This window comes from Podarcis raffonei, chromosome 13, assembly GCF_027172205.1.
Source record: "Podarcis raffonei isolate rPodRaf1 chromosome 13, rPodRaf1.pri, whole genome shotgun sequence".
In the NCBI taxonomy this organism is placed as follows: Eukaryota; Metazoa; Chordata; class Lepidosauria; order Squamata; family Lacertidae; genus Podarcis; species Podarcis raffonei.
Window position 1 is genome coordinate 50445398 of NC_070614.1, and position 25103 is coordinate 50470500.

Genomic DNA, 25103 nt, shown 5'->3' on the forward strand with positions numbered 1-25103 from the left:
CTCTGGGTGGCTTCCAACAACTAGAAAAGCATAATGAAACATCAAACATTAAAAACTTCCCAATACAGGGCTGCCTTCAGATGTCTTCTAAGAGTAATATAGTTCTTTATTTCCTTGACATCTGATGAGAGGATGTTCCACAGATTGGGTGCCACTACCGAGAAGGCCCTCTGCCTGGTTCCCTGTAACCTCACTTCTCGCAGGGAGGGAACTGCCAGAAGGCCCTCGGAGCTGGATCTCAGTGTCCGGGCAGAATGATGGGGGTGGAGACGCTCCTTCAGGTATCCTGGGCCGAGGCTGTTTAGGGCTTCAAAGGTCAGCACCAACACTTTGAATTGTGCTCTGAAACATACTGGGAGCCAATGCAGAACTCGTGTTATATGGTCCCGTTGGCCACTCCCAATCACCAGTCTGGCAGCTGCATTCTGGATTTGTTGTCATTTTGAGATGGTTCTGCCCTCCTCTCTTTCCCAACCATGTTTGTAAATGACACTGTAAATCTTTAATCACATCAGAATTCTACTTGTAAGAATTGAATTGTCTTTATTGAATAGAAGCTGCGTTGTTTTCTGTGGAACGTGTGGAGGACCTCAACCAACACGTATTTGTTTGTTTGTTTTATTTTCTTAAATTTACATCCCATCCTTTCTTCCATCACTGGACACCATCACAGCAGCACATCTGTGGTTCCCAGCTAGTCACCCACCCAGACACTGACCAGACCCGGACCTGCTTAGCTTCCGCAAGGTGGGCACCTCCTGTGCCTTCAGCCATGCCCTGGCTGAGAGCAATAAACCAACTGGCAGGTGGTGTAGAATCCTTTGGCAGCCACTCAGAACTCCACAATCTCTTTCCTTTCCACAATGTCTTCACTTTCTTCCTCTGTTCTTAGGTGGAAACAGAACCTCGCTGTACATCACCTTCTCCTCTTCCACCAGTCGGAGCCCATTTCCTAAGCAAGACTTAGCAGAGCAGAATTTGATGGTGGCGTAGGTGATGGTTGAGTCCTGTGGGAACAGAAGGAATGTGAGGGTGCCATTGGTCAGCACTGAAAGCAGGAGGGGCCTGGCAAATAACCTCCCTGGGTACCTTATCTGGTATTGTGGACACTGGTTGGCAGCAGCTTTCTAAGTCCTTCACAGCCTTACCTGAAGAGGCCAGTGGGATTGATCCTCAGACCTTCTACATGCAGAGCATATGTCCTACTGTTGGCCTACAACCCTACATAGCCGGAGCTCAGAGAAGGAAATTTTTCTCCCACTTCTTAGTGCTTGATCATTGGCTCCAGGTGCGTTTCCAAGCACAATTCAAAGTGTTGTTGCTGACCTTGAAAGCCTTAAATGGCCTCAAAGGCCCAGTAGGCCTGAAGGAGCATCTCCACCCCCATCATTCTGCCCAGAAACTGAGGTCCAGCTCTGAGGGCCTTCTGGTGGTTCCCTCCCTGCGAGAAGTGAGGTTTCAGGGAACCAGGCAGAGGGCCTTCTTAGTGGTGGCACCTGCCCTGTGGAACGCCCTCCCATCAGATGTCAAGGAAATAAACAACTGTCTGACTTTTAGAAGACATCTAAAGGCAGTACACAATAGAGATCTCTGTCCACGAGCTTGCTCATTTGTAGCCTATCGTTGCATCTTGCAGTAGCACCACATTCCATAAAAGTAGTTAGGCAGTTTTTCATGGATGTAACTAATATTACACATGAATCTCCTCGCTTACTTGGTCGTGTTCCTGCAAAACTGCTGTTTGGGGCTCCTCTGTTTCAAGATCACCCAGTTCCTCCTCCTCCTGTTCTTCTGGCTCAGAATCCTGCTGGCATTTCACTGCTTCCAAAGAGGAGAGAAAGAGAGCCAAAGGCTGAAAAGGCACACACAATATTATTCACATAAGCATCACAGTATCCTCAAAACCCATCATATAACTACCAGTCTTTTTCTGTCCACAGTAGAAAATGAGGAGAATCATCAGAATCACAAAGGGGACTGCCAAATACGCAAATGCCAGCGATGGACCTGATGGCGGAGAAGGATCTAAGAAAAGAAAGGAAAAATGGTTAGGCTATTGTGTTTTTAATAAGGCTTCCTTGTCCTTGGATGCGAGACAGGCAGAAAATGTCATGCAAAATAAATATTCAACTTCTGAAGAGTAACTTTCAGGACAAGTAACTAGGGTCAGACTTTTCTAGACAAGTTGAAGAGGAAAGATGTTTGAGCCCTGCAAATAACACCCCCCCCTCTCTCCTTTCAATCCATCACAGATATGAACTGCTCACTCTTACCCAACAATAAGGCTGAGGTAATGTATGGAAGTGAGAGCTGGACCATAAAGAAGGCTGATCGCCGAAGAATGGATGCTTTTGAATTATGGTGCTGGAGGAGACTCTTGAGAGTCCCATGGACTGCAAGAAGATCAAACCTCTCCATTCGGAAGGAAATCAGCCCTGAGTGCTCCCTGGAAGGACAGATCCTGAAGCTGAGGCTCCAAGACTCTGGCCACCTCATGAGAAGAGAAGACTCCCTGGAGAAGACCCTGGTGTTGGGAAAGATGGAGGGCACAAGGAGAAGGGGACGACGGAGGACGAGATGGTGGGACAGTGTTCTCGAAGCTACCAGCATGAGTTTGACCAAACTGTGGGAGGCAGTGGAAGACAGGAGTGCCTGGTGTGCTCTGGTCCAGGGGGTCACGAAGAGTCGGACACGACTAAATGACTCAACAGAAGGCATAGGAAATAAAATAATGACATTTACAGGTTACAGGGAATGACAGACATTTTGCTCAATCTCCCCCTTTTTCTGGCCCATCCAGTGGCTCCCCCTTAATACGTCAATCAACGCAGAAAAATGGAATATCCTTCTGCTAAACTGAGCTCTAACGTTCCCTAAATGACTCACCTGGGACCTTCACCATGATTTTCACCGTCTGGCTCCAGGAAGAGGTCACCCACCGGCCACTAACTTCTTCCTCATAGCTGCAAGCAAATTTTCCGCTATGGTTGAGCTTGGCTTTCAAGATGCTAACAGTGGCATTTGAGAAGTTAGTTCCAGGTTCTCTGAAGCTCCACACAGATCCTTCGTCGCTGAAGGTTATCGCAAGTCCATCCCTGTAGAAAGTGAATTTTTTCTCAGTCTCTCCCTCATTGGTCAGGCAAGTGAGGTTTAGCGAGTCTCCTTCGTTCACTGCTCCAGGTGGAGGATCCACTATCAGTGTCGGAGAGGGATGGTGATCTGGAGTGATCGTTCACAAAGGAGAAGCAATCAATTGAGGACAATGACTTGGCTCAATGGTTAAGAGACTGTGGTCCACTTGGCTTTTAGAGCGAAGGCAAGTATTTTGGCTGGACAGCTCTATGAAAAGTCATGGCTCTGACGCTGGCATTCTGCTTCGTCGATTGCCAGCTCTGTGGCTGCAAGATTGTCACAAGAGCGCCTGGATTAAAATTGTCCATCAAAAACTTCACTCTTGTGGTTTATCACCACAACAGCTACTCACTTTGGGTTTTAGTAAAGCAAGCAGTCTAATTTGTCAGCGCCTGAATGAGACTGACACGGGACGCGGGTGGCGCTGTGGGTTAAACCACAGAGCCTAAGACTTGCCGATCAGAAGGTCGGCGGTTCGAATCCCCACGACGGGGTGAGCTCCCGTTGCTCGGTCCCAGCTCCTGCCAACCTAGCAGTTTGAAAGCATGAAGTGCAAGTAGATAAATAGGTACCACTCTGGCAGGAAGGTAAACGACGTTTCTGTGCGCTGCTCTGGTTCGCCAGAAGCGGCTTAGTCATGCTGGCCACATGACCCAGAAGCTGTATGCCGGCTCCCTCGGCCAGTAAAGTGAGATGAGCGCCGCAACCCCAGAGTCAGCCACGACTGGACCTAATGGTCAGGGGTCCCTGACCATTTACCTTAAATGAGACCGAGCGTCAGAACAACTTGGCCACAATAAGAAACTTTTGCCGATTGTATGACCACTTTCCACCATTTCGACTCTCTCGCGAGATTGAATGTATTGCCCTCGGCTGTACTTGAGGGACGATTTCAACAGATTCCACATGAAAAACGCTTATGTCCCTGTGGAGATGGCAGTACTGAATCGGTGGCACACGCCCTTCTGGCTTGCACTCTTTATAAAGACTTGAGGAATGAGATTATCACCTCTCTTTTATTGTCCATTCTGGGTCGCCCAACCACTGCCACAGTGTTCTTTCTCTTGGCAGATCAAGATGAGCAGGTGACAGCAAAGGTTGCAAGGTTTTTAGCTGGGGCAATCAGAATAAGATCCACTATTTGACTATTGATTCAAACCCCGAAAATGTATTTTATATAATTGACTTTTTATTTCTATTCTTTGTATATCATATTGTTGTTTTATTGCTGTGGCCGATGGCTGACGCAAATAAAGATTCATTCATTCAGCTCTGTGGCCAACTATGACACCCAAAGAAGTTTGTGTTACGAATCTGGGGTTCAGGAGGGAACAATTCCCCACAAATTCCAACCCCCCCTTGAAAAACCATTCAGACATGATGTACTGCAACCAGATAAGTCCTACTCAGAGGAGACCCATTGAAATCAATGGCCTTAAGTTAGCCATGCCCCATTACCTTCAATGCATCTACTCTGAGTAGGACTAGCGTTGGATATAATCTAATCTCACCTAAGGTGTTCCTCCTTTGCAATATATACGCCATCAGTAGGAAATGAAATTACCTAGTAGACAGATTCACATGGCATTTAATAACTCAACAATAAACATTCCCACAGTATGTTTACTCTGAAGGAAGTTGGATTCAGTAAATGAAAGCAGTCCCTCCAAGTATCCCAATTTTCCAGGGACAGTCTCTGGATTTACAGAAGCTGTCTCAGCTTCTGATTTGATCCCAGAATGCCCTGCTTTTCCTTAGGATGTCTCTATTTTCATCAGGGAAATGTTGGAGTGGATGTGAATGCTGGTCCGTTCATTATTAGTACAGTGGTACCTCTGGTTAAGGGGACGCAGGTGGCGCTGTGGGTTAAACCACAGAGCCTAGGACTTGCCAATCAGAAGGTCGGCGGTTCAAACCCCTGCGACGGGGTGAGCTCCCGTTGCTCGGTCCCTGCTCCTGCCAACCTAGCAGTTTGAAAGCACGTCAAAGTGCAAGTAGATAAATAGGTGCTGCTCTGGCGGGAAGGTAAACGGCGTTTCCATGCGCTGCTCTGGTTCGCCAGAAGCGGCTTAGTCATGCTGGCCACATGACCCGGAAGCTGTACGCCGCAACCCCAGAGTTGGCCACGACTGGACCTAATGGTCAGGGGTCCCTTTACCTTTACCTTTGGTTAAGAACTTAACTTGTTCTGGAAGTCGGTTCTTAACCTGAAACTGTTCTTAACCTGAAGCACCACTTTAGCTAATGGGGCCTCCCACTGCCACAGCACGATTTCTGTTCTGTTCTCATCCTGAAGCTAAGTTCTCAACCCAAGGTACTATTTCTGGGTTAGTGGAGTTTGTAACATGAAGCGCCTGTAGCCTGAAGCATCTGTAACCCGAGGTACCACTGTACAGTGGTACCTTGGTTCTCGAACGGCTTAGTCGACGAAGAAATCGGCTCCTGAACGCCGCAAACCCGGAAGTAAGTGTTCCGGTTTGTGAGCGTTTTTCGGACGCCGAACGTCCGACGCGGGTTCAGATTGAGTGCAGGAAGCTCCCGCAGCCAATTGGAAGCCGTGCCTTGGTTTTCGAACTGTTTCAGTAGTCGAACGGACTTCCGGAATGGATTGAGTTTGAGAACCAAGGTCCCACTGTACCTTATTACCTTCTAGGCAGTCTGAAATCCTTTCAGAACCCAGTGCTCCTCTCTCTCTTGTGTTGCGAATGAAAGAGATAACGCCAAACAGCAAAATGCAATGATGCTCACCTGCCATGGCTATAAAGACAAGGTTGCTCTGTGGGGACCAGATTTCCTGTATTGAGGGCATGATCCAGTACACACAGCTGTAATTCCCAACAGTATCTTCGTTGACACGGAACATCTCATAAGGCCCCATTCCCCTATTCGGCAACTCTTGCTGTTCTTTGAAGAACGTGTATCCTGCCACCTTCAAACTATCAGGAGCCAAACAAGTGAGAATCACCTTTTCACCTTTGATGTAGACGGGGTGCTGGGGATCCAAGGAAAGAATTGCTGCAGGTTGAATCTCTGGAGAAGGAGAGGAAAGCCAGCCAGTCAGGAAACAAACGCATGAAACCCAGAGGACGAAGACACTCTGAGAAGGAAACTTGAAGGCACACACTATGAAAAGCGCTTTCTATGTATAGCTTGTGGGATGTGATACAGAAGCCGCAGTCAAGTACAGGAGTGTCTCTGGTGCCATCTGGTGGCCAAAAGGGAAAAGGTAAACCGTGGAAAATAGAAAGGAACATAGAAAGGGAGAAGAAATATAAGGATGAATAATAAAATTCATGGAATAACAGTGGGCCAGCAAAATTACAAAATAAAAGCGTTCGCAGATGACATTGTGTTCACCTTAGAGCGACCAAGAGTGAGCATACCAGGTGTGACAAAAGAGATAAATAGATCTGGAAAATTGGTTGGCTTTAAATTAAAGAAAGGGGAAACCAAGATGCTGGTAAAAAATATGGATAATCAAACAAAAAAAGACATTGAATCAGAATGTGGGTGTAAAATAGAGGATGTACATTTCCAAAATAAAAAACGAAAAACGAATAAAATAAAACCTACATACAGCAACAGTGTTTTGTGTTGCGTAGGCTCCTATTTGTTATGTGTAAAAGACATTAGATACCTATGAGGTCCATAAATTATCATATAGCATATATTCAACAAAAACAGTGACAATTTGTTGTTGACAAAGGACAGCTGGACATATAAAGGGCCCCATTACCTTCAGTAGCTTAGGGCCTCGTCAAACATAAATCCGGCCCTGAATCTGCGACTTGAGGAAGTTCTCTAAAAATTGTGCATGGATGGTATTTAACACTGAGGTGCCTCCCTTAAAACCCAATAGCCCTCCGTTATGTTGCAGAGGGTGCCAGATTATAGGCACATACCAACATATGTGGTAGGAATGTCCACAAATAGAACCACTTTGGAAGTAAGTTTTTAAAGAGATATCTCAAATAGCACCTCAGACAACCCCAGTGACCACTTAATTTATATACTTCAGATACGGACCAATGAAGAAGGAATTGATAACACATTTATTAACAGCAGCTAGAATGGTAATAGCCAGAACCTGGAGAAACTTGCAATTAATGAATATTGATCACCGGTGTAACACAGTCAGACAAACAGCTGTAATGGAGAAACTGTTGCAAAAACAGAAAAGGAGGGAAACAAACAGTATAATTTTTACCCTGCATGGTGTGATTTTATTAAATATACATATGAAACAACGCATGGATGAGAAATACAACATATATTACAGTATGGTGCAGATAAGCAAGCATAACTCATTAGCTCGCTCCTCCTACTCAAGTTGATTTGCTGAAGAATTCATTATACTAGTTTACTGTAACCACCAGATTATTGTGTACTGAAAAATAATGTATTTAGGATTTTACCCCTCCTAGTGACCCATTCTTTGTCAGCCATGTAAGTCTAATTATTTAATTTTGTAACAAGGGGTGTGTGTGACATTTTTTAAATAAAAAAGTAACACCCTTACATCCCTTGGAACTGTGGCAAGTTCTTAAAGAAATGGGAGTGCCTGATCTCCTCATCTGTTTCCTGAGAAATATCTACGTGGGACAAGAAGCTACAGTTAGAACTGGATATGGAACACCTGACTGGTTCAAAATTGGGAAAGGAGTACGGCAAGGCTGTATATTGTCTCCCTGCTTATTTAACTTATATGCAGAATTCATCATGCGAAAGGCTGGGCTGGATGAATCCCTAGCCGGAATTAAGATGGCCGGAAGAAATATCAACAACCTCAGATATGCAGATGACAAAACCTTGATGGCAGAAAGTGAGGAGGAATTTAAAAACTTTTTAATGAGGGTGACAGAGGAGAGCGCAAAATATGGTCTGAAGCTCAACATCAAAAAAACCAAGATCATGGCCACTGGTCCCATCACCTCCTGGCAAATAGAAGGGGAAGAAATGGAGGCAGTGAGAGATTTTACTTTCTTGGGCTCCATGATCACTGCAGATGGTGACAGCAGTCATGAAATTAAAAGACGCCTGCTTCTTGGGAGAAAAGCAATGACAAACCTAGACAACATCTTAAAAAGCAGAGACATCACCTTGCCAACAAAGGTCCGTATAGTTAAAGCTCTGGTTTTCCCAGTAGTGATATATGGAAGTGAGAGCTGGACCATAAAGAAGGCTGATCGCCAAAGAATTGATGCTTTTGAATTCTGGTGCTGGAGGAGACTCTTGAGAGTCCCATTGCCTGCAAGAAGATCAAACTTATCCATTCTTAAGGAAATCAGCCCTGAGTGCTCACTGGAAGGACAGATTGTGAAGCTGAGACTCCAATACTTTGGCCACCTCATGAGAAGAGAAGACTCCCTGGAAAAGACCCTGATGTTGGGAAAGATGGAGGGCACAAGGAGAAGGGGGCGACAGAGGACGAGATGGTGGGACAGTGTTCTTGAAGCTACCAGCATGAGTTTGACCAAACTGCGGGAGGCAGTGGAAGACAGGAGTGCCTGGCGTGCTCTGGTCCGTGGGGTCACGAAGAGTCGGACACAACTAAACAAAACAACAACAACAACAACAACAACAAACAAGAATGGAAGTCAACTTTACCTGGGTCGGTTGATCTCACAAGAAGGATCTGGAGACAGGCTGGAAGTACAGAGCAAAGGAGAGATGCAGTGAGAAATGGTGTGAATGTGAGATAGAAAGCGAGTTTCCCCCATCTGAGGAGGGCAGAGAGGTCACCAACCTGTCACAAAAGCGGCAGACTTCATGCTCTGTCCGTATCCTTCAAAGATCACCCACAGCTGGGGGACCCAACTCCCTCCTTGCCCTGCGCTCTCTCTCTCAAGACAGACAACAATCTGGTGCTGCTGAAACAAGCCCCAAAGACAGGAACTGCAACACCACACCTTTCCCTCCAGCACATTGTCAGTTTGCATTTCTTGATCTGATGTGCAGAGATCTTTCCTACTCTGCTTAATTTGAGAGGGTCCTGGGAGCTTTTCTCTGTGTGAAAGAAACAAGCAGAAGGTTCATGATGTTTGAGTTGTTCCTTCAGAGAAGCTGAGTACAGCTGACTTAAACTGGTTCCCTTATTTCAGGGGTGGCCAACTCCCAAGAGACCGCGATCTACTCACACAGTTAAAAACTGGCAGTGATCTACCCCTGGTGATCTATCACAAACGTCCAGTGATCTGCCAGCAGATCACAATCTACCTGTTCAACATGCCTGCCTTATTTCTTCTGTCAAAGTCATGCTGACTATGGATAATAATACGGCTGAGAGGAGCTTGGGTTTCACTTTATCTTTCTGTCTCTCTTCCTTCTGGTGTGGTGTTCTATATATAGCGTTTCAGTCTTATTATAAGTTATTGTAAGTTTAAGTTAAAGTCTGTTGTAACTGGATTTCTTATGGACGGTGCCAATCCTGAACGCATTGGATTTGTGATCATTATGCTCATTTGCCTTCAGTAAAGCTCTCTGCTGGATGAAATATCAATTTGCCTTTATAATATTTAAATACATCCTTATTGTTACCTTAACTCTTTGCTCATATGAGCTAATCGACTTCCCTCCCTCCCGCCTCATGGTTTTCATAATTCACTTCTATATCCTAGCATTGGTACCTCTTCCAATTTACATTTCACTTATTCCAATTATCACAAATTTTGAGTAAATATAAAAAGGCAGTAATCATTGTTAGAGGTCTTTTCATATCAACCCTGCTAGTGTTGTTAATTGTTTAGAATTATCCTTCAAATATTGTACAAATTTACTCCAGTCTTTTTGGAAAGCTCGATGACGCTGGTTTCTGATTCTCCCAATCAGCTCCACCAATTCTGTATATAGTGTTAAGGTTTAGTCTTATTATAAGTTATTGTAAGTTTAAGTTAGGTCTGTTGTAACTGGATTTCTTATGGACGGTGCCAATCCTGAATGCATTGGATTTGTGACCATTATGCTCATTTGCCTTCAGTAAAGCTCTCTGCTGGATGAAATATCAATTGCCTTTGGTCTACTTTTTGGGAATCCTGCAACGTGTTTAAGTTTTTGTTCTGCTAGCGATACGTCGGAGTTCTCCTCTGGATCAATACTGAGCAGAATTTCAATGACGTGAACCCTGAGCTCGGTGCAGAACTCAGCCTATAGGCCATAAGCTTTACTCAGCCCCATCAAAGAGCTGCTAACCACATCTGATCTAGCTGTGACAATGCCATCACTTGTTTTTATCTGTGTTCAAATAGATAGTGTAGATAGATAGCGTTCAGTTCAGCCTGGGTTGGTTAGAGCGTGGGACTGATAATGCCAAGTTTGCAAGTTTTTTTTAAAAAAAGATATTTATTAAAATTTTCAATTTTTATACAAACAAAAAACAAACAAAAAAAGATTTAAAAACACATATAGTTCACAATACTTAATTTTCAATGACATATTTCCCTGACCTCCTCATACCTCCCCTTCTTGTAGTCCAATTCAAATTATTTGTTCAGCAAATCCTTATCTCAAAGCATTACAGCTTATAAAAACACCTTATTTTCTATCCAACATCTTAGATTATTATAACCTTAAATTTTTACTTATAAAAACCCATTTTTTCGTATTTCTTTATACCATTACAGCTAGAAACCACTTAATTTCAATCCAACATCATTCAACATTCCTTAATTTTACAATATTTCTGTAAATAGTCCTTAAATTTTTTCCAGTCTTCTTCTGCCGACTCTTCTCCCTGGTCACGGATTCTGCCAGTCATTTCTGCCAATCCCATACAGTCAATCAACTTCATCTGCCATTCTTCCAGAGTGGGTAAATCTTGCGTCTTCCAATACTTTGCAATGAGTATTCTTGCTGCTGTTGTGGCATACATAAAAAACGTTCTGTCCTTCTTTAACACCAATTGGCCGACCATGCCCAAGAGAAAGGCCTCTGGTTTCTTCAAGAAGGTATATTTAAATACCTTTTTCAATTCATTATATATCATTTCCCAGAAAGCCTTAATCCTAGGGCACGTCCACCAAAGGTGAAAGAATGTACCTTCATTTTCCTTACATTTCCAACATTTATTATCGGGCAAATGATAGATTTTTGCAAGCTTGACTGGGGTCATGTACCACCTGTATATCATTTTCATAATATTCTCTCTTAAGGCATTACATGCCGTAAACTTCATACCTGTGGTCCATAACTGTTCCCAGTCAGCAAACATAATATTATGTCCAACGTCTTGTGCCCATTTAATCACTACAGATCAAGTTTGCAAGTTTGATTCCCATATGGGACAGCTGCATATCCCTGCATTGCAAGATCCTATCAGATCCTCGGGATCCCTCCCAACTCTACAATTATGTGATTTTCAAAGTAGCCAGAATGCAACAATGTGGAGAGGGGGGCATGAGAAAGCATCAGCCCCCACCCCTGCAAATTCAAGAGCACAGTGCATGGCTTATTGGTGTGCACACCATCAAAACAAATATGCAACATAAAGGCCAGGAAACTGTAACAGAAAAGCAGATAAAAACCTGGATTATTAAATTATAATATAATAACAACAGTTCCTTGCCAGGGACCTAGGTGATGGCCTGCATCAACATTCTGCCTGTCCCCAAAGCTGACCACAGGAGTAAAGAGCACAGCTCACTGCATCCGTCCTTGCTGTGCTTTTCCCTGTTAACCAAAGCGCTTGAGAAAAAGACAGAACAGCGGAGTGGGGCTGGAGGTGAGAAAGAGGAAGGATGCTGCCGGCTCAGAAAGGGGTCATGCAAACTTTAGAAGTTGATAGGGCCAAAGTGGCCTCTCTTAGCTCAGCATCCTCTTCTAAGAGTGGGCAAGTAGATGCCCCTCGTGGGAAGCAGCAGTAGAGCAGAAACTGAAACCCCAAGGAGCAGGATGAGACACTTAATAGGATCATTGTCAGAACATCCTCCTCCATTGCAGACGCCACAATGAAAACATCAAGCCAGCTCCTGCTTATTCAGAGTCAGACCACTGGCCCAGTTAGCTCACAGGCCGGCTCAAGGAGCTTCGACTTGTAGATGCCACCGTGGGGTAAAACCTCCTCTTCCTCCAAAAATTTGCCCTTTCCGAGCCAGCCAGGAGTCGAACCTAGAATCTTCTGATCCGTAGTCAGACGCGTTATCCATTGCGCCACTGGCCCTTGGACGCGTATTACTGTGGCTGGTTTGGCTGAAGACAGAGCTGACTTAACATACATTCAGCATCCTGATTTCCCTCGGCTGGGAGAACCAGGAGACAAAGAGGCGCAGGGCAGTCTCCAAAGCTGTTTATCTTTTCCCTTTCCCAACCTATAAAGGCAAATAGCGGGATTATTTTCCTGTTCATCATAATCAAATGCAGCAGCGGATAGCAAACGGCAGGCTCCAAAGAGCTCAGATTTGCATGCATCTAATCCGAAAAGGGAGCAAAGCAGGGATACTGGTCGGTCCTCTGAGATCCCTTCCATTATCCTAAAAACTCATCGCTGTCAAACGACGCCCAATGCGAATCCCATAAGCCGCGGGCAGAGCTTCAAAATTCCCGCGCGGCTTCCCATTTGCCCAGTTCGTTTCTCGGATTGTAACGGGCACTTCTGATTGGATGGCGGGAGAAACTGAACCAATGAGAGCGAACTCTCGATTTCACCAATAGGAAATGGACTCCCGTTGGCGCTAAAGTGAAGGAGCCTTGGTTATCCAATGACAAGCGAACGCTTCCGCTGCTATTTGCATACTACATTGCCGACCAATAGGAATTTGAGAGTTTGAGGTGCTAATTTGCATGAGACTCGTATAAATACAAGCGGCGGCGAAGAGCGCTTCATTTCTCTCTCGGCGGTTGGTGGAGGCGTTTCGGGATGCCTGAGCCTGCGAAGTCGGTTCCCGTGCCTAAGAAAGGGTCGAAGAAGGCCATCACCAAGACCCAGAAGAAGGGCGACAAGAAGCGCAAGAAGAGCAGGAAGGAGAGCTACTCCATCTATGTCTACAAGGTCCTCAAACAAGTCCACCCGGACACGGGCATCTCCTCCAAGGCCATGAGCATCATGAACTCCTTCGTCAGTGACATCTTCGAGCGCATCGCTGCTGAGTCTTCCCGCCTGGCCCATTACAACAAGCGATCCACTATCACTTCCCGGGAGATCCAGACCGCTGTGCGCCTGCTTCTGCCTGGGGAGTTGGCCAAGCACGCCGTGTCTGAGGGCACCAAGGCCGTCACCAAGTACACCAGCTCAAAGTAAACTTGGGGGGAAAACCCTCCACTTAAACCAAAAGGCTCTTTTAAGAGCCACACAAATTATTTTAAAAGATGAAATCACTACTGAGTTTTATTTCTTAGGGCTTCCAACTTGTCCCCAAAATATCTACTACAATCTGGCCACCACGTTCAAAAGTAACAGTTTTAAAATGTATTAAGAAATTGGTTCAACAGAGTTACTAGAATTTAAGGATGGGGGGCGGGCTTCATTGATGTAATAAGCATTAAGAACTGTTTACCAATCCAGTACAGTGGTACCTCGGGTTACATATGCTTCAAGTTACATACGCTTCAGGTTACAGACTCCACTAACCCAGAAATAGTGTTTCAGGTTAAGAAGTGCTTCAGGATGAGAACAGAAGTCGTGCTCTGGCAGCAGCAGGAGGCCCCATTAGCTAAAGTGCTTCAGGTTAAGAACAATTTCAGGTTAAGTTCGGACCTCCAGAATGAATTAAGTACTTAACCCGAGGTACCACTGTACAGGAAAAGGCAAGTTAGTGTTTTTTGGGAGACAACATTGTTCTAATAACTGGCAACATATCAACCTACCACTAGTCCTTTGCATAAGCACATACATTGAGATAGCTATATACACATTTTCTAATTGGTAATTAACCATTTTCTTTTGTGCAGCTTCGGGATCTGATAATATAGTTTGTTTTATGTGGTTCTATGGTGTAATGTTTAGCACTCTGGACTCTGATTCCAGCGTTTTGAGTTCACATCTCAATAGAACCTACATATTATTTTCCCCCTTGAGTCACAGTGAGTAAACGTTCATTAAGAATTATCAAGTCTTATCACTTCCCCAACTTTATACTTCTCTCAAAAATGTTGCCTGGTCACTTCCTCCCCCCCCCCTTTTCACTTTGTACCATATATTAATTGTGATTTCACATCTGTGAAACTAGAAACTGAATCCATTTCTTTATTGTATTAAATCTGAATAGTCAAACCTTGGTATGTAATTGTGTTCCTTTACAACCTTTTCAATAAAATAAATATTGGACGCAGGAAAAGCGGTTTTGAGTTTCATCCAGTCTTTTCCCAGGGGACTATTTAGTGACTTATTTAGTGTCTAATCAAGGCAAGAATACCTGTGAAATCCGAAAACTCATGTTTTGAAGGAATTGGAACCTCCCCAAACTTATTTTCTCCCTATCTGGGGTTCAAACTACTTTTCCGCTTAAGATTCCCCCAATTCTCTCCCGCAGCAGCCTCTAAATATATTATCGGTCAATGTGTTCTGGTAACATGAAGATAGGTGACAGCTGCAGTTCTGATTCCTATTACCTAGGAGTCATTGTCATCTTTTTGGCAATCTCTCATGGCCAAGTAAGATTGTCTTCCACGAATATGGTCTTAACAATGAGTCCGTAAGTGACTGTGGAGGCCAATTCTGGATCCACACGTCCTTCCACAGTGGGGACCTTGGTTTCCGGGCAGGATTTGATCATGGTGTGGATTTGCCAAGTGTGCCTTCCTCTTAGCACGTTTCCCTTGCGTCCTGAGTTCGAGTGTCTTCAAATCCCATGACACTTTTGGTAAAGACTGTTCTCCCATTGGAGCGCTTGCTGTCCAGTGTTTCCCAATTGTCGGTGTTTATACTACATTTTTAAAAGATTTGCTTTGAGAGAGTCTTTAAAGATCTCTTTTGCTGACCACCAGCATTACGCTTTCTATTTTTAAGTACGGAATAGAGTTGTTGCTTTGGAATACGATAATCAGGCATCCAGACATGACCAGTCCAATGAAGTTGTTGTAGAACCATTGCTTTGACACTGGTGATCTTTGCTTCTTCCAGTACACTGGCATTAGTTTGGCCTTCAAAGCAAGGTTCTTCCTTGCAGGAAGAACTTGTAGACTTTACAGATTGAGTTTTTAAAAATTAGTTCTAGAACACTTACCAGTTTTAGAATCTAAACCTTTGGCTAATTAAGCAATCTGTGTTGCGGCCTTTTAAACTGTGTCTGGGGGGTTATTGTTATTTTCACTACGTATTTTTGTATTGTAAACCGCCCTGTAATCCGGATGAAAGGTACAGTAGTATAGAAACTTAATAATATAATATTCAGCTTTTACCAAGGGGCGCTAAAGCTAAATTAACTCTGGTCTCTTCTCCATTCCCTTAGTTCACAGTTAAAATTAGCGGATAGATTTAAGTGAAGTGGAATTTCTGTCTCGTGCCGTGCTTTTTCCAGCCATTTATTTGTCAAAAAATAAATACAAATCACCGCAATTCGATTTCCAAGAATCTAGGGCGGGTGTTATCAAAAGCACCGAAGTTGTAATTCATGTACGCTGACAGAACAGTTTATCTTCACTAGGAAAACGATGACAGCTAAAAATGGGAATTTGTTCAAAGATAATTATGAAAAATGTTGGGGTGAAGTGAAAAAAGATTTAGAAATTTGGTCAAATTTGAAGCTTTCCTTGTTGGGTCGAATTGCAGCTATAAAGATGAATGTATTGCCTAAGATGTTGTTTTTGTTTCAAACTTTGCAAATTTTGGACAAAATGGATTGTTTCAAGAAGTGGCAGAAAGACATTTCTAAATTTGTCTGGCAGGGCAAGAAGCCTAGAATAAAATTTAAGATATTAACTGATGCAAAGGAAAGAGGTGGATTTGCCCTGCCAGACCTGAAACTTTATTATGAATCAGCAGCATTTTGCTGGTTGAAAGACTGGCTGCTTCTTGAGAACACAGACATTTTGGATCTTGAAGGTTTCAACAATGTTTTTGGGTGGCATGCATATTTGTGGTACGACAAGGTGAAAGCACACAAAGCTTTTAAAAATCATATTGTCAGGAGAGCACTGTTTAATGTTTGGACTAGATATAAAGATTTATTGGAAAATAAAACTCCAAGGTGGTTGTCACCAATGGAGGCTAAGGCTCAGAGAAAACTTAACATGGAGGCTAAATGGCCAAAATATTGGGAAATCTTGGAACTAGAAGGGGACAGATTGAAATTGCAGAGTTTTGAGAAATTGAAAGATAAAGTGCGAGATTGGCTTCATTATTACCAAATAATGGAGGTTTATAATTTGGACAAGAAAGTTGGTTTCCAGGTGGAAAAATCTAAATTGGAAACAGAATTGCTAGAATCCAAAACTAAGACCTTGTCAAAAATGTATAACTTGCTGCTGAAATGGAATACTCAGGATGAGACGGTTAAATCTGTAATGATTAAATGGGCACAAGACGTTGGACATAATATTATGTTTGCTGACTGGGAACAGTTGTGGACCACCGGGATTAAATTCACGGCATGTAATGCCTTAAGAGAGAATATTATGAAAATGATATATAGGTGGTACATGACCCCAGTCAAGCTTGCAAAAATCTATCATTTGCCCGATAATAAATGTTGGAAATGTAAAGAGATTGAAGGGACATTCTTTCACCTTTGGTGGACGTGCCCAAAGATTAAGGCTTTCTGGGAAATGATATATAATGAACTGAAAAAGGTATTTAAATATACCTTCTTGAAGAAACCAGAGGCCTTTCTCTTGGGCATGGTCGGCCAAGTGGTGCCAAAGAAGGACAGAACTTTTTTTATGTATGCTACAACAGCAGCAAGGATACTCATCGCAAAGTATTGGAAGACGCAAGATCTACCCACTCTGGAAGAATGGCAGATGAAAATGATCGACTGTATGGGACTGGCAGAATTGACGAGCAGAATCCGTGACCAGGGAGAAGAGTCGGCTGAAGAAGATTGGAAAAAATTTAAGGACTATTTACAGAAACATTGTAAAATTTAAGAAAGTTAGATGGTGTTGGATTGAAACTGAGAGGTTTCTAGCTGCAATGATATATAAGAACATAGATGGGGGGGAAAAGGGTTTGAAAAATAAGGTAATGTTATAAGCTGTAATGCTTTAAATGAAGGATTTGCTGAACAAATAATCTTAATTGGGATACAAGAAGGAGAAGTATGAGGAGGTCTGAGAAATTTGTTATTTAAAAGTATGGTTTATGAATTTTATGTCTGTGTTTAATGTTTCTGTTTGTTTTGTTTGTTTGTTTAAAAAATTGGAAAATTTAATAAATATTCTTTAAAAAAAAATATCTTCACTAGGAAAACGTCATTCGGCAGGTTGAATTGTATGAAGACCCGCGGCATATTTTTACTGGTTGAGAGGCGTGGGTGGAGCAAACGTTGAAGTTTTCCCTCTGGTCGGATCCGATGATATAAAAGGACAACTGCAGAGGCTTACGCTACATTGGTTTCTCGTGAGACTGCAGCCGATTGTGATTTTGCAAAATGTCTGGCCGTGGCAAAGGTGGCAAGGGCTTGGGCAAAGGAGGTGCCAAAAGGCATAGGAAGGTCCTTCGTGATAACATCCAGGGAATCACTAAGCCCGCTATTCGCCGGCTGGCTCGCCGCGGAGGAGTGAAGCGTATTTCTGGGCTGATCTACGAGGAGACTCGCGGTGTCCTAAAGGTGTTTCTGGAGAACGTGATCCGCGATGCCGTAACTTACACCGAGCACGCGAAAAGGAAGACCGTGACCGCTATGGATGTGGTGTACGCCTTGAAGCGCCAAGGCCGTACTCTGTATGGATTTGGCGGCTAAATTCTTGATTCCGTATTCGCAGCACAAACGGCCCTTTTAAGGGCCACCACTTGCCCATAAAAGAGCTGTTAAAATCGCTAAAATGTTCTATTTTTTAAAAGGCTTTCTGCATCTGCACTAGTGAATTTGGAATTCTCGAGAGTTTGGCTTGACTTCATAGAGCTGACTGAAGGGACGGAAGGCTTGAAGTAAAAAGCTTTATCGTTCCTGTTGGGGTTTTTTTTCAAGGTCACAAGCACCTAATGTAACCTAGAACTAGCATGGGCGGTTTAGATACTTGGTTTTCTTTGGTTGCACAATAACTATGCCTTTTCAATATATATTTCCAGAGCGTTCATGGCGGGCGGGGATGTAGCTCAGTGGTAGAGCGCATGCTTTGCATGTATGAGGCCCCGGGTTCGATCCCCGGCATCTCCATTAAGCTTTTTGCACACGAAATTGTACGTTTTAATTTTTAAAAATAGGATGGATTTCCTGATTAGATATCGTCCTAGCCTACAGAAGATACCCACACCTGAAGATTTTATTAATGCCTTCGATACTTGTTGAAAAAGGGGCATAACGAGTCCCCATAGGGCAATTGCCAAAACTATGCAATGCACGTGATTGCTCGAAGCCGTTTAATCCGATTATCAATGGCGCCCCCCCCCGGGGATTTAAGAGAATCGATTATCATGAGAACACGTTGGAATCTGATTTAGGAAAGCTTCATATCAAAAAGGGAGGTGGCGTTTTTTTAGAAGCGCAACGGTGCTTGAAAAATTGGTCGACACTTCCGTCCCTGAACCTTGAGAAACAGAACGGAAGGGAAGGCTTGGGGAGATTATCGGGGGTTTGGGCGTTGGGAGAGAAACTACGGGGGAAATCAAAATAGTGCAGTAATCAAACGGTTTTCTACAGGAACTTGCAAGCCTCCGTTTTGAATGCTAAAGAGTAAAAGACAAAGCAACAGGACTTTCTTTCAAAAATAATTCGGCTAAGAAGTTGGCAATCATATGAGTGCTCAGCAATTTTATTGCGAATTTACAGTACTATATTCCGTTTCTCAAAAGGAAATTTGGGGTTTGTCTGATTTTCAATGGGAACAGATAGTCTGAATCTAAAATTAACCCATTTTGATCTAATGATTGTATTATCTTTTTAAAAAGGATTTCCCTGAAACGTTTTGCTCAATTTGGCCTCTGGCTTCCAATCGCTTTTTTGATTGGATAACAATGAAAGCTTTCTAGTCAGCGACCAATAACATATTGAGCTTGTAATTCAAACTGTAGGGAGCGAAGTTCTTGAACCAATGGGAAACAGGTATTTTCTGCCTATAGAAACTCAGTATTTGAAACAGTCTCCTGACCAGCCAATCAGAAAACAAGCGCTTCAAGCCCTTCATTTGCATAAAGCTGGCATAAAAGGCGTTTGTCTTTCTCTGCGCTACAGAAGTAGCGGCTGATTTTGAAAATGCCTGAGCCTGCGAAGTCGGTTCCTGTGCCTAAGAAAGGGTCGAAGAAGGCCATCACCAAGACCCAGAAGAAGGGCGACAAGAAGCGCAAGAAGAGCAGGAAGGAGAGCTACTCCATCTATGTTTACAAGGTCCTCAAACAAGTCCACCCGGACACGGGCATCTCGTCCAAGGCCATGAGCATCATGAACTCCTTCGTCAACGACATCTTCGAGCGCATCGCCGCTGAGGCTTCCCGCCTGGCCCATTACAACAAGCGATCCACTATCACTTCCCGGGAGATCCAGACCGCTGTGCGCCTGCTGCTGCCCGGGGAGTTGGCCAAACACGCCGTGTCTGAGGGCACCAAGGCTGTCACCAAATACACCAGCTCCAAGTAAACTTTAAAAGCCAACACTCCACTTAAACCCAAAGGCTCTTTTAAGAGCCCTCCACTTTTTCTTTAGAAGAGCTGTACTTGCTTTACACTTTAAAAAAGTCCTAGATGCATGCAGCAGATTCCAGTGTTGTAAAATTAACCCAAGCGTGCTTAAGGTTGGCTTATTGGATAACCAGCACATATGCTCAATTTGCTATTAAATCAAGAAATAAACCAAGCTATTGCAGTTTCCCACCTAGTTGTAGCTGATATTACAGTCACAAACACGCAGCATTCTTTCCAGTATGCTGTGGAAATCCAAAGTTGTGAACTGTATACCAGCTGCCTTAAGCATGAAACAGCAAAGCTGGATGTTAAAACTGCAGGTTGGATCAGCTGTAAATCAAATGTGTAGGACCGACCCTTTTGATACAAGTAGAAACTTCTAGGTTAGGGGAAGCAATTATAAGGAGGCACTGTTCTTTTACGGAAATAGCTGTAAAATTTCCCAATGCATGTACATAATAGAGATCCAAGCTTTCTACCCTGTTGGTCCTATGCATAGACGCACTGAAAGTATATGAAGATCAAATACGGGTCTGCTGCAGGTATAACTTAGCTGGCAGGACACGCCAAAGGTAGTTATTTTAAGCAGCGTCTCAGGTTGAAGATTCCTAAAGCATTAGCAAAGTGGCCAAAAATATTTGCATTTTTCTAAACTATCATGGACATATACATCCTGTAAAAGGGATCTACCACCACCCCGACCTAAGAGTGCTTAGTATTTATATCTGTAGAAGTTGTGTGCTGAGAATGTATCATTTTGGGGCGCAAATTTTCGCTTATGTACACGATGGGCATTTTGCCCTACCGAAGGCAACACCGAAAGCAAGGAAAACAAGAGCAATCTCCAGCAATTTCCAGAGTATGTAGTGGCTCTTAAAAGAGCCTTTTGTTCTTTGAGCGAGGTCCCGGTTTAAGCCCTTTCTCCGCGGATGCGGCGAGCCAGCTGGATGTCTTTGGGCATGATGGTGACCCGCTTGGCATGAATGGCGCACAGATTGGTATCTTCGAAAAGGCCCACCAGGTAAGCCTCACTCGCCTCCTGAAGGGCCATCACCGCAGAGCTCTGGAAGCGCAGGTCTGTCTTGAAATCCTGCGCGATCTCCCGCACCAGACGCTGGAAGGGAAGCTTGCGAATGAGCAGCTCAGTGGACTTCTGATAGCGACGGATCTCTCGCAGGGCGACAGTCCCAGGGCGGTAGCGGTGAGGCTTCTTCACGCCCCCGGTGGCCGGGGCGCTCTTCCGGGCGGCTTTGGTCGCCAGCTGCTTGCGGGGCGCCTTCCCGCCGGTGGACTTGCGAGCGGTCTGCTTGGTACGAGCCATTAGAGAGCTAAAAGGCGAAAAGAATAGAAAACAAGACCTTCTCTCACGGCTGACACCAACGACTTGTCGAAAGCGGCCTCTGGCGGGCTATTTATACTGTCATTCCTCTCCTTGGATTGGCTAACAGCATTGACCAATCACTTGCCGGATTTGAATCTCCCGCGCTTTGCAGGGATTGGACGTGATTTGAAGCACCCACGTCTCAATCCTTTTCTCTTTTTTATCTTCCCTAGTTTGCCTCGCTCACAATATATTTCTTGTTTCCAGGATTCTTTTAATAAAATGAAAGGCTAGGACACAACATAGGTGGACTTAATTTCATGAAGAACATACATTTCTGGGCTGTGCTCCCTCAGTTTGAGTTTCAATTTCTTAGGGATTACCTAAGGGAGGGAAAACTAAATCTAAACTAAAACTAAGCGAGGGAAAAACTAAATACTTTTATTTAAATATCCCGCGCGGCGACACGATTAGACAAAAGTGGAAGTGACCAATCAGAACGGAGCAAATGGTGGCACAGCGTGAGACTTAAATTCTGCGGGAATTGTACAGAGAATTACAGAAAGTGCCGGTTTACATGCTTGAACCTGATTAGAGGAGTAGATAGAACACAAAAGAACAAAAGAAAATTTAGTCTTGCAAACTAAAATGAGAGAGAAAAAGAACTCCTTTCGTAAGGTAGCGTGGCCGAGCGGTCTAAGGCGCTGGATTAAGGCTCCAGTCTCTTCGGGGGCGTGGGTTCGAATCCCACCGCTGCCAGTATCTATTTTCCTGTTAACAGAATGCTGACCACATGAAAGATTGTTTTTTCCCCCCTGCTACTGTCTGAGTTCTGGAACCCGCAAGCGATTTTATGTTCAGTTTCATACGACTGAGATTGTATCGTAAATTCAATATTAGCATTGTCTTCAGTATAAGCGGAGTATAGCATTCTTAATCTAACACTTTAAACTGTTAATAATATAGAATAATAGCAACAATACATGTACAGCTATTGTTTCTGCTATCACCATTTCCGCGCCTCCCCGGCAAAATGTGCGCTTCTCCCCGTCGGGGAATCGAACCCCGGTCTCCCGCGTGACAGGCGGGGATACTTACCACTATACTAACGAGGACTTCGCTGATCTGCAGTTTTCCTGATTTGGTGTTATCCTAATAGTATTCGAGTCTGCCTAAATGCTGAGACCTCCCAAAAAGCAGGTGTGACTAATTATGTACGAGGATGCTGCAGCCCTGGTTTTCTTTTTTAATGCAATGTTTCTCACATTTACCTGGGACGAAGGCCCATTGCATATAATGAGGCCTCCTTTCGGATAAACACGCATAGGTTTGCACTGTTAAACAGCTTAGAAAGTGATTTCTGACCTTTCCTTGATTTTTTGAAGTGATTCATTTTCCTAAGAGTTTCCTAAGAGTTTTCACTGATGGAGGCCTTTCTCTTGGGTATTGTCGGCCAGGGGGTGTTAAAGATAGATACAATTTTTTTTATGTATGCTACAACAGCAGCTAGAATACTCATTGCAAAGTACTGGAAGACACAGGATCTACCCACACTGGAAGAATGGCAGATGAAGGTGATGGACTACATGGGCTTGGCAGAAATGACGAGCAGAATCCGAAACCAGGGAAGAGAAGCGGCGGAAGAAGAATGGAAAAAGTTCAAGGACTATTTAAAGAAATATTACAAAATTAATGACAGTTAAAATGATGTTGGATTAAAATAAATGGTTACTATTAGTAATGGTTAAGACAAAGAGAATAAGGATGATTAACATAAATTTATAGTAAAATAAGGGAAGATTCGCTGAATAATTATAAGAATTTGGAATACAGAAACGGGAGGCAAGAGGAAGTCGAGGAAGAAAGGTTAAAGAAATTAGGATATGAAATGGTACCTGTTTTTTGTTCTGTTATTGTTTGTTGTTTGTTTATGTATCTTTTGTTTGTATTAATATAAAAATTGTTTAATAAAAATATTATTAAAAAAAAAGAGTTTTCACTGATGAAGGAGAAAAGATATTGTGCCATTGTGCAACTGTATGCCACTGGGTTGATGGGTTTTTGTGTGTGCTGTTTCCACGCTATTGTCTGTTACTATGACATTCCATTGAATTGTTGTAGCCACTGCTGTGTGGCATTATCTGTTTCTATTAATTTCTTTAAATATCTATCAAACATTTTGTATATTCAGTTCAAGGGGTCCAGAAGCAGTGTTGTATCAATTTCAGTTTTATACATTTCACCTTTTTCAGAGGAGCAGGAACAATTTATCTTCGCCTGATTTTCAACCTCACAACAAGCTTGTGAAGTTGGCAAGACTGAGAGGGAGTGACTGGCTTCAGATCACCTAATGAGTGACTTTTAGGTCATTTTATCACGAGCAGACAATTTAGCTGCAAGTCTTCCCGGGTCTGATGTAGCACCCTCACCAGTCATAGATGTCAGCCAATGGATCTCAGAGACTACATTGCCACCATAGCCAGCGATAAAAGGATAAAATCTCAGGGTGTTACAATATAGTTAGATGACTCCTTACTGACATTGAAGTCTTAATAATAATAATAATAACAACAATGATTTATTATTTATACTCTGCCCATCTGGCTGGGTTTCCCCAGCCACTCTGGGCGGCTTCCAACAGAATATTAAAATACAAAAATCTATTAAACATAAAAAACTTCCCTAAACACGGCTGCCTTCAGATGTCTTCTAAAACTCAGATAGTTGCTTATTTCCTTGACATCTGATGGGAGGGTGTTCCACAGGGCGGGTGCCACCACTGAGAAGGCCCTCTGCCTGGTTCCCTGTAGCTTTGCTTCTTGCAGTGAGGGAACCGCCAGAAGGCCCTTGGAGCTGGACCTCAGTGTCCAGGCAGAACAATGGGGGTGGGGACGCTCCTTCAGGTAAACTGAGCTGTTTAGGGCTTTCAAGGTCAGCACCAACACTTTGAATTGATCTTGGAAACATACTGGGGGCCAATGTAGGTCTTTCAGGACCGGTGTTACGTGGTCTCGGCAGGCGCTCCCAGTCACCAGTCTGGCTGCCGCATTCTGGATTAGTTGTAGTTTCTAGGTCACCTTCAAAGGTAGCCCCACACAGAGTGCATTGCAGTAGTCCAAGCAGGAAATAACTAGAGCATGCACCACTCTGGCGAGACAGTCCGCAGGCAGGGAGGGCCTCATCCTGCGTACCAGATGGAGCTGGTAGACAGCTGCCCTGGACACAGAATTGACCTGCGCCTCCATGGACAGCTGTGAGTCCAAAATGACTCCCAGGCTGCGCACCTGGTCCTTCGGGGGCACAGTTGCCCCATTCAGGACCAGGGAGTCCTCCACACCCACCCACCTCCTGTCCCCCCAAACTAGCACTTCTGTCTTGTCAGAATTCAACCTCAGTCTATTAGCTGCCATCCATCCTCCAACCGCCTCCAGACACTTGCAATAACCAAAGGCACCCAGACCCTGTCTTCTGTGGGACATCCACAAGGATCTATTCTTTGTAAACTTCAGTTTGGAGTGGAGTAGGAGAAACTGTCAGTTTCCTAAGGCACAAAGTCTGCATCTGTTGTTGTTATTGTTGTTGCAGACTCCCTTTATATCCGTGTCTATCTATTCTCAGGCGACACAGCGGACAAACCTTCTTAACAATTATTTCAGGGGAAAGCCGATCAGTTTCTGTGCAGCAGTGGTTTAGACTTTCAATAAATTCCCGCGGAATATCTTGGAAGCTTGGTTCAAAAACAACTATACAATACCACTTTCCTTTCACTGAACGCCAGAAAACAGCACCTCATAAGACAAGCCGGATGTGCTACTTGGCTCAATTAAATAAGCAATTGTCTTGAAATAATCCGCCGAAACACGTTCCTTTCTTGGTTACTGAAAAGGAAACCCTCTAAAGTATCCTGTTAAATACTTTCCACAAGTGTCCGTCCAAAGAAAC

The 25103-nt window shown here is 43.8% G+C and overlaps 5 protein-coding genes and 4 non-coding genes across 9 annotated transcripts; 5 read left to right on the forward strand and 4 right to left on the reverse strand.

Moving 5' to 3' along the window:
• Positions 1-6010, reverse strand: LOC128399232 (uncharacterized). Its single transcript, XM_053360472.1, has 4 exons — positions 5881-6010; positions 2887-3219; positions 1715-2025; positions 1-1007 (listed from the first exon to the last, which is right to left on the reverse strand). The coding sequence occupies exons 1-3, from the start codon at positions 6008-6010 to the stop codon at positions 1877-1879; spliced, it is 612 nt and encodes a 203-aa protein (XP_053216447.1). The 3' UTR covers positions 1-1007; positions 1715-1876.
• A 6203-nt stretch (positions 6011-12213) lies between these two features.
• Positions 12214-12286, reverse strand: TRNAR-ACG (transfer RNA arginine (anticodon ACG)). The gene has a single exon. It is a non-coding gene; the product is annotated as a tRNA-Arg (tRNA).
• Positions 12287-12954: 668 nt separating this feature from the next.
• Positions 12955-13441, forward strand: LOC128400575 (histone H2B 1/2/3/4/6-like). The gene has a single exon (XM_053362880.1). It carries the CDS (start codon positions 12983-12985, stop codon positions 13361-13363), a length of 381 nt encoding a protein of 126 aa, XP_053218855.1. The 5' UTR covers positions 12955-12982; the 3' UTR covers positions 13364-13441.
• A 4056-nt stretch (positions 13442-17497) lies between these two features.
• LOC128400578 (histone H4) lies at positions 17498-18007 on the forward strand. The gene has a single exon (XM_053362884.1). It carries the CDS (start codon positions 17652-17654, stop codon positions 17961-17963), a length of 312 nt encoding a protein of 103 aa, XP_053218859.1. The 5' UTR covers positions 17498-17651; the 3' UTR covers positions 17964-18007.
• Positions 18008-18308: 301 nt separating this feature from the next.
• On the forward strand, positions 18309-18380 carry TRNAA-UGC (transfer RNA alanine (anticodon UGC)). Its single transcript has one exon. It is a non-coding gene; the product is annotated as a tRNA-Ala (tRNA).
• Positions 18381-19386: 1006 nt separating this feature from the next.
• Positions 19387-19975, forward strand: LOC128400576 (histone H2B 1/2/3/4/6-like). The gene has a single exon (XM_053362881.1). It carries the CDS (start codon positions 19416-19418, stop codon positions 19794-19796), a length of 381 nt encoding a protein of 126 aa, XP_053218856.1. The 5' UTR covers positions 19387-19415; the 3' UTR covers positions 19797-19975.
• Positions 19976-20634: 659 nt separating this feature from the next.
• LOC128400573 (histone H3) lies at positions 20635-21190 on the reverse strand. Its single transcript, XM_053362877.1, has one exon. It carries the CDS (start codon positions 21159-21161, stop codon positions 20751-20753), a length of 411 nt encoding a protein of 136 aa, XP_053218852.1. The 5' UTR covers positions 21162-21190; the 3' UTR covers positions 20635-20750.
• Positions 21191-21838: 648 nt separating this feature from the next.
• TRNAL-AAG (transfer RNA leucine (anticodon AAG)) lies at positions 21839-21920 on the forward strand. Its single transcript has one exon. It is a non-coding gene; the product is annotated as a tRNA-Leu (tRNA).
• A 284-nt stretch (positions 21921-22204) lies between these two features.
• TRNAD-GUC (transfer RNA aspartic acid (anticodon GUC)) lies at positions 22205-22276 on the reverse strand. Its single transcript has one exon. It is a non-coding gene; the product is annotated as a tRNA-Asp (tRNA).
• Positions 22277-25103: the final 2827 nt, after the last annotated feature.

What these genes read in the sequence shown, in the direction of transcription:
- LOC128400575 (XM_053362880.1), top strand. Translation starts at nt 12,983, where the DNA reads ATGCCTGAGCCTGCGAAGTCGGTTCCCGTGCCTAAGAAAGGGTCGAAG.
- LOC128399232 (XM_053360472.1), bottom strand. Translation starts at nt 6,010, where the DNA reads ATGGGGCCTTATGAGATGTTCCGTGTCAACGAAGATACTGTTGGGAAT. An exon ending in TGTCTTTATAGCCATGGCAG is followed by an intron (nt 3,220 to 5,880) that starts GTGAGCATCATT and finishes CGATCACTCCAG; the next exon opens with ATCACCATCCCTCTCCGACA. An exon ending in AATCATGGTGAAGGTCCCAG is followed by an intron (nt 2,026 to 2,886) that starts GTGAGTCATTTA and finishes TTCTTTTCTTAG; the next exon opens with ATCCTTCTCCGCCATCAGGT.
- LOC128400576 (XM_053362881.1), top strand. Translation starts at nt 19,416, where the DNA reads ATGCCTGAGCCTGCGAAGTCGGTTCCTGTGCCTAAGAAAGGGTCGAAG.
- LOC128400573 (XM_053362877.1), bottom strand. Translation starts at nt 21,161, where the DNA reads ATGGCTCGTACCAAGCAGACCGCTCGCAAGTCCACCGGCGGGAAGGCG.
- LOC128400578 (XM_053362884.1), top strand. Translation starts at nt 17,652, where the DNA reads ATGTCTGGCCGTGGCAAAGGTGGCAAGGGCTTGGGCAAAGGAGGTGCC.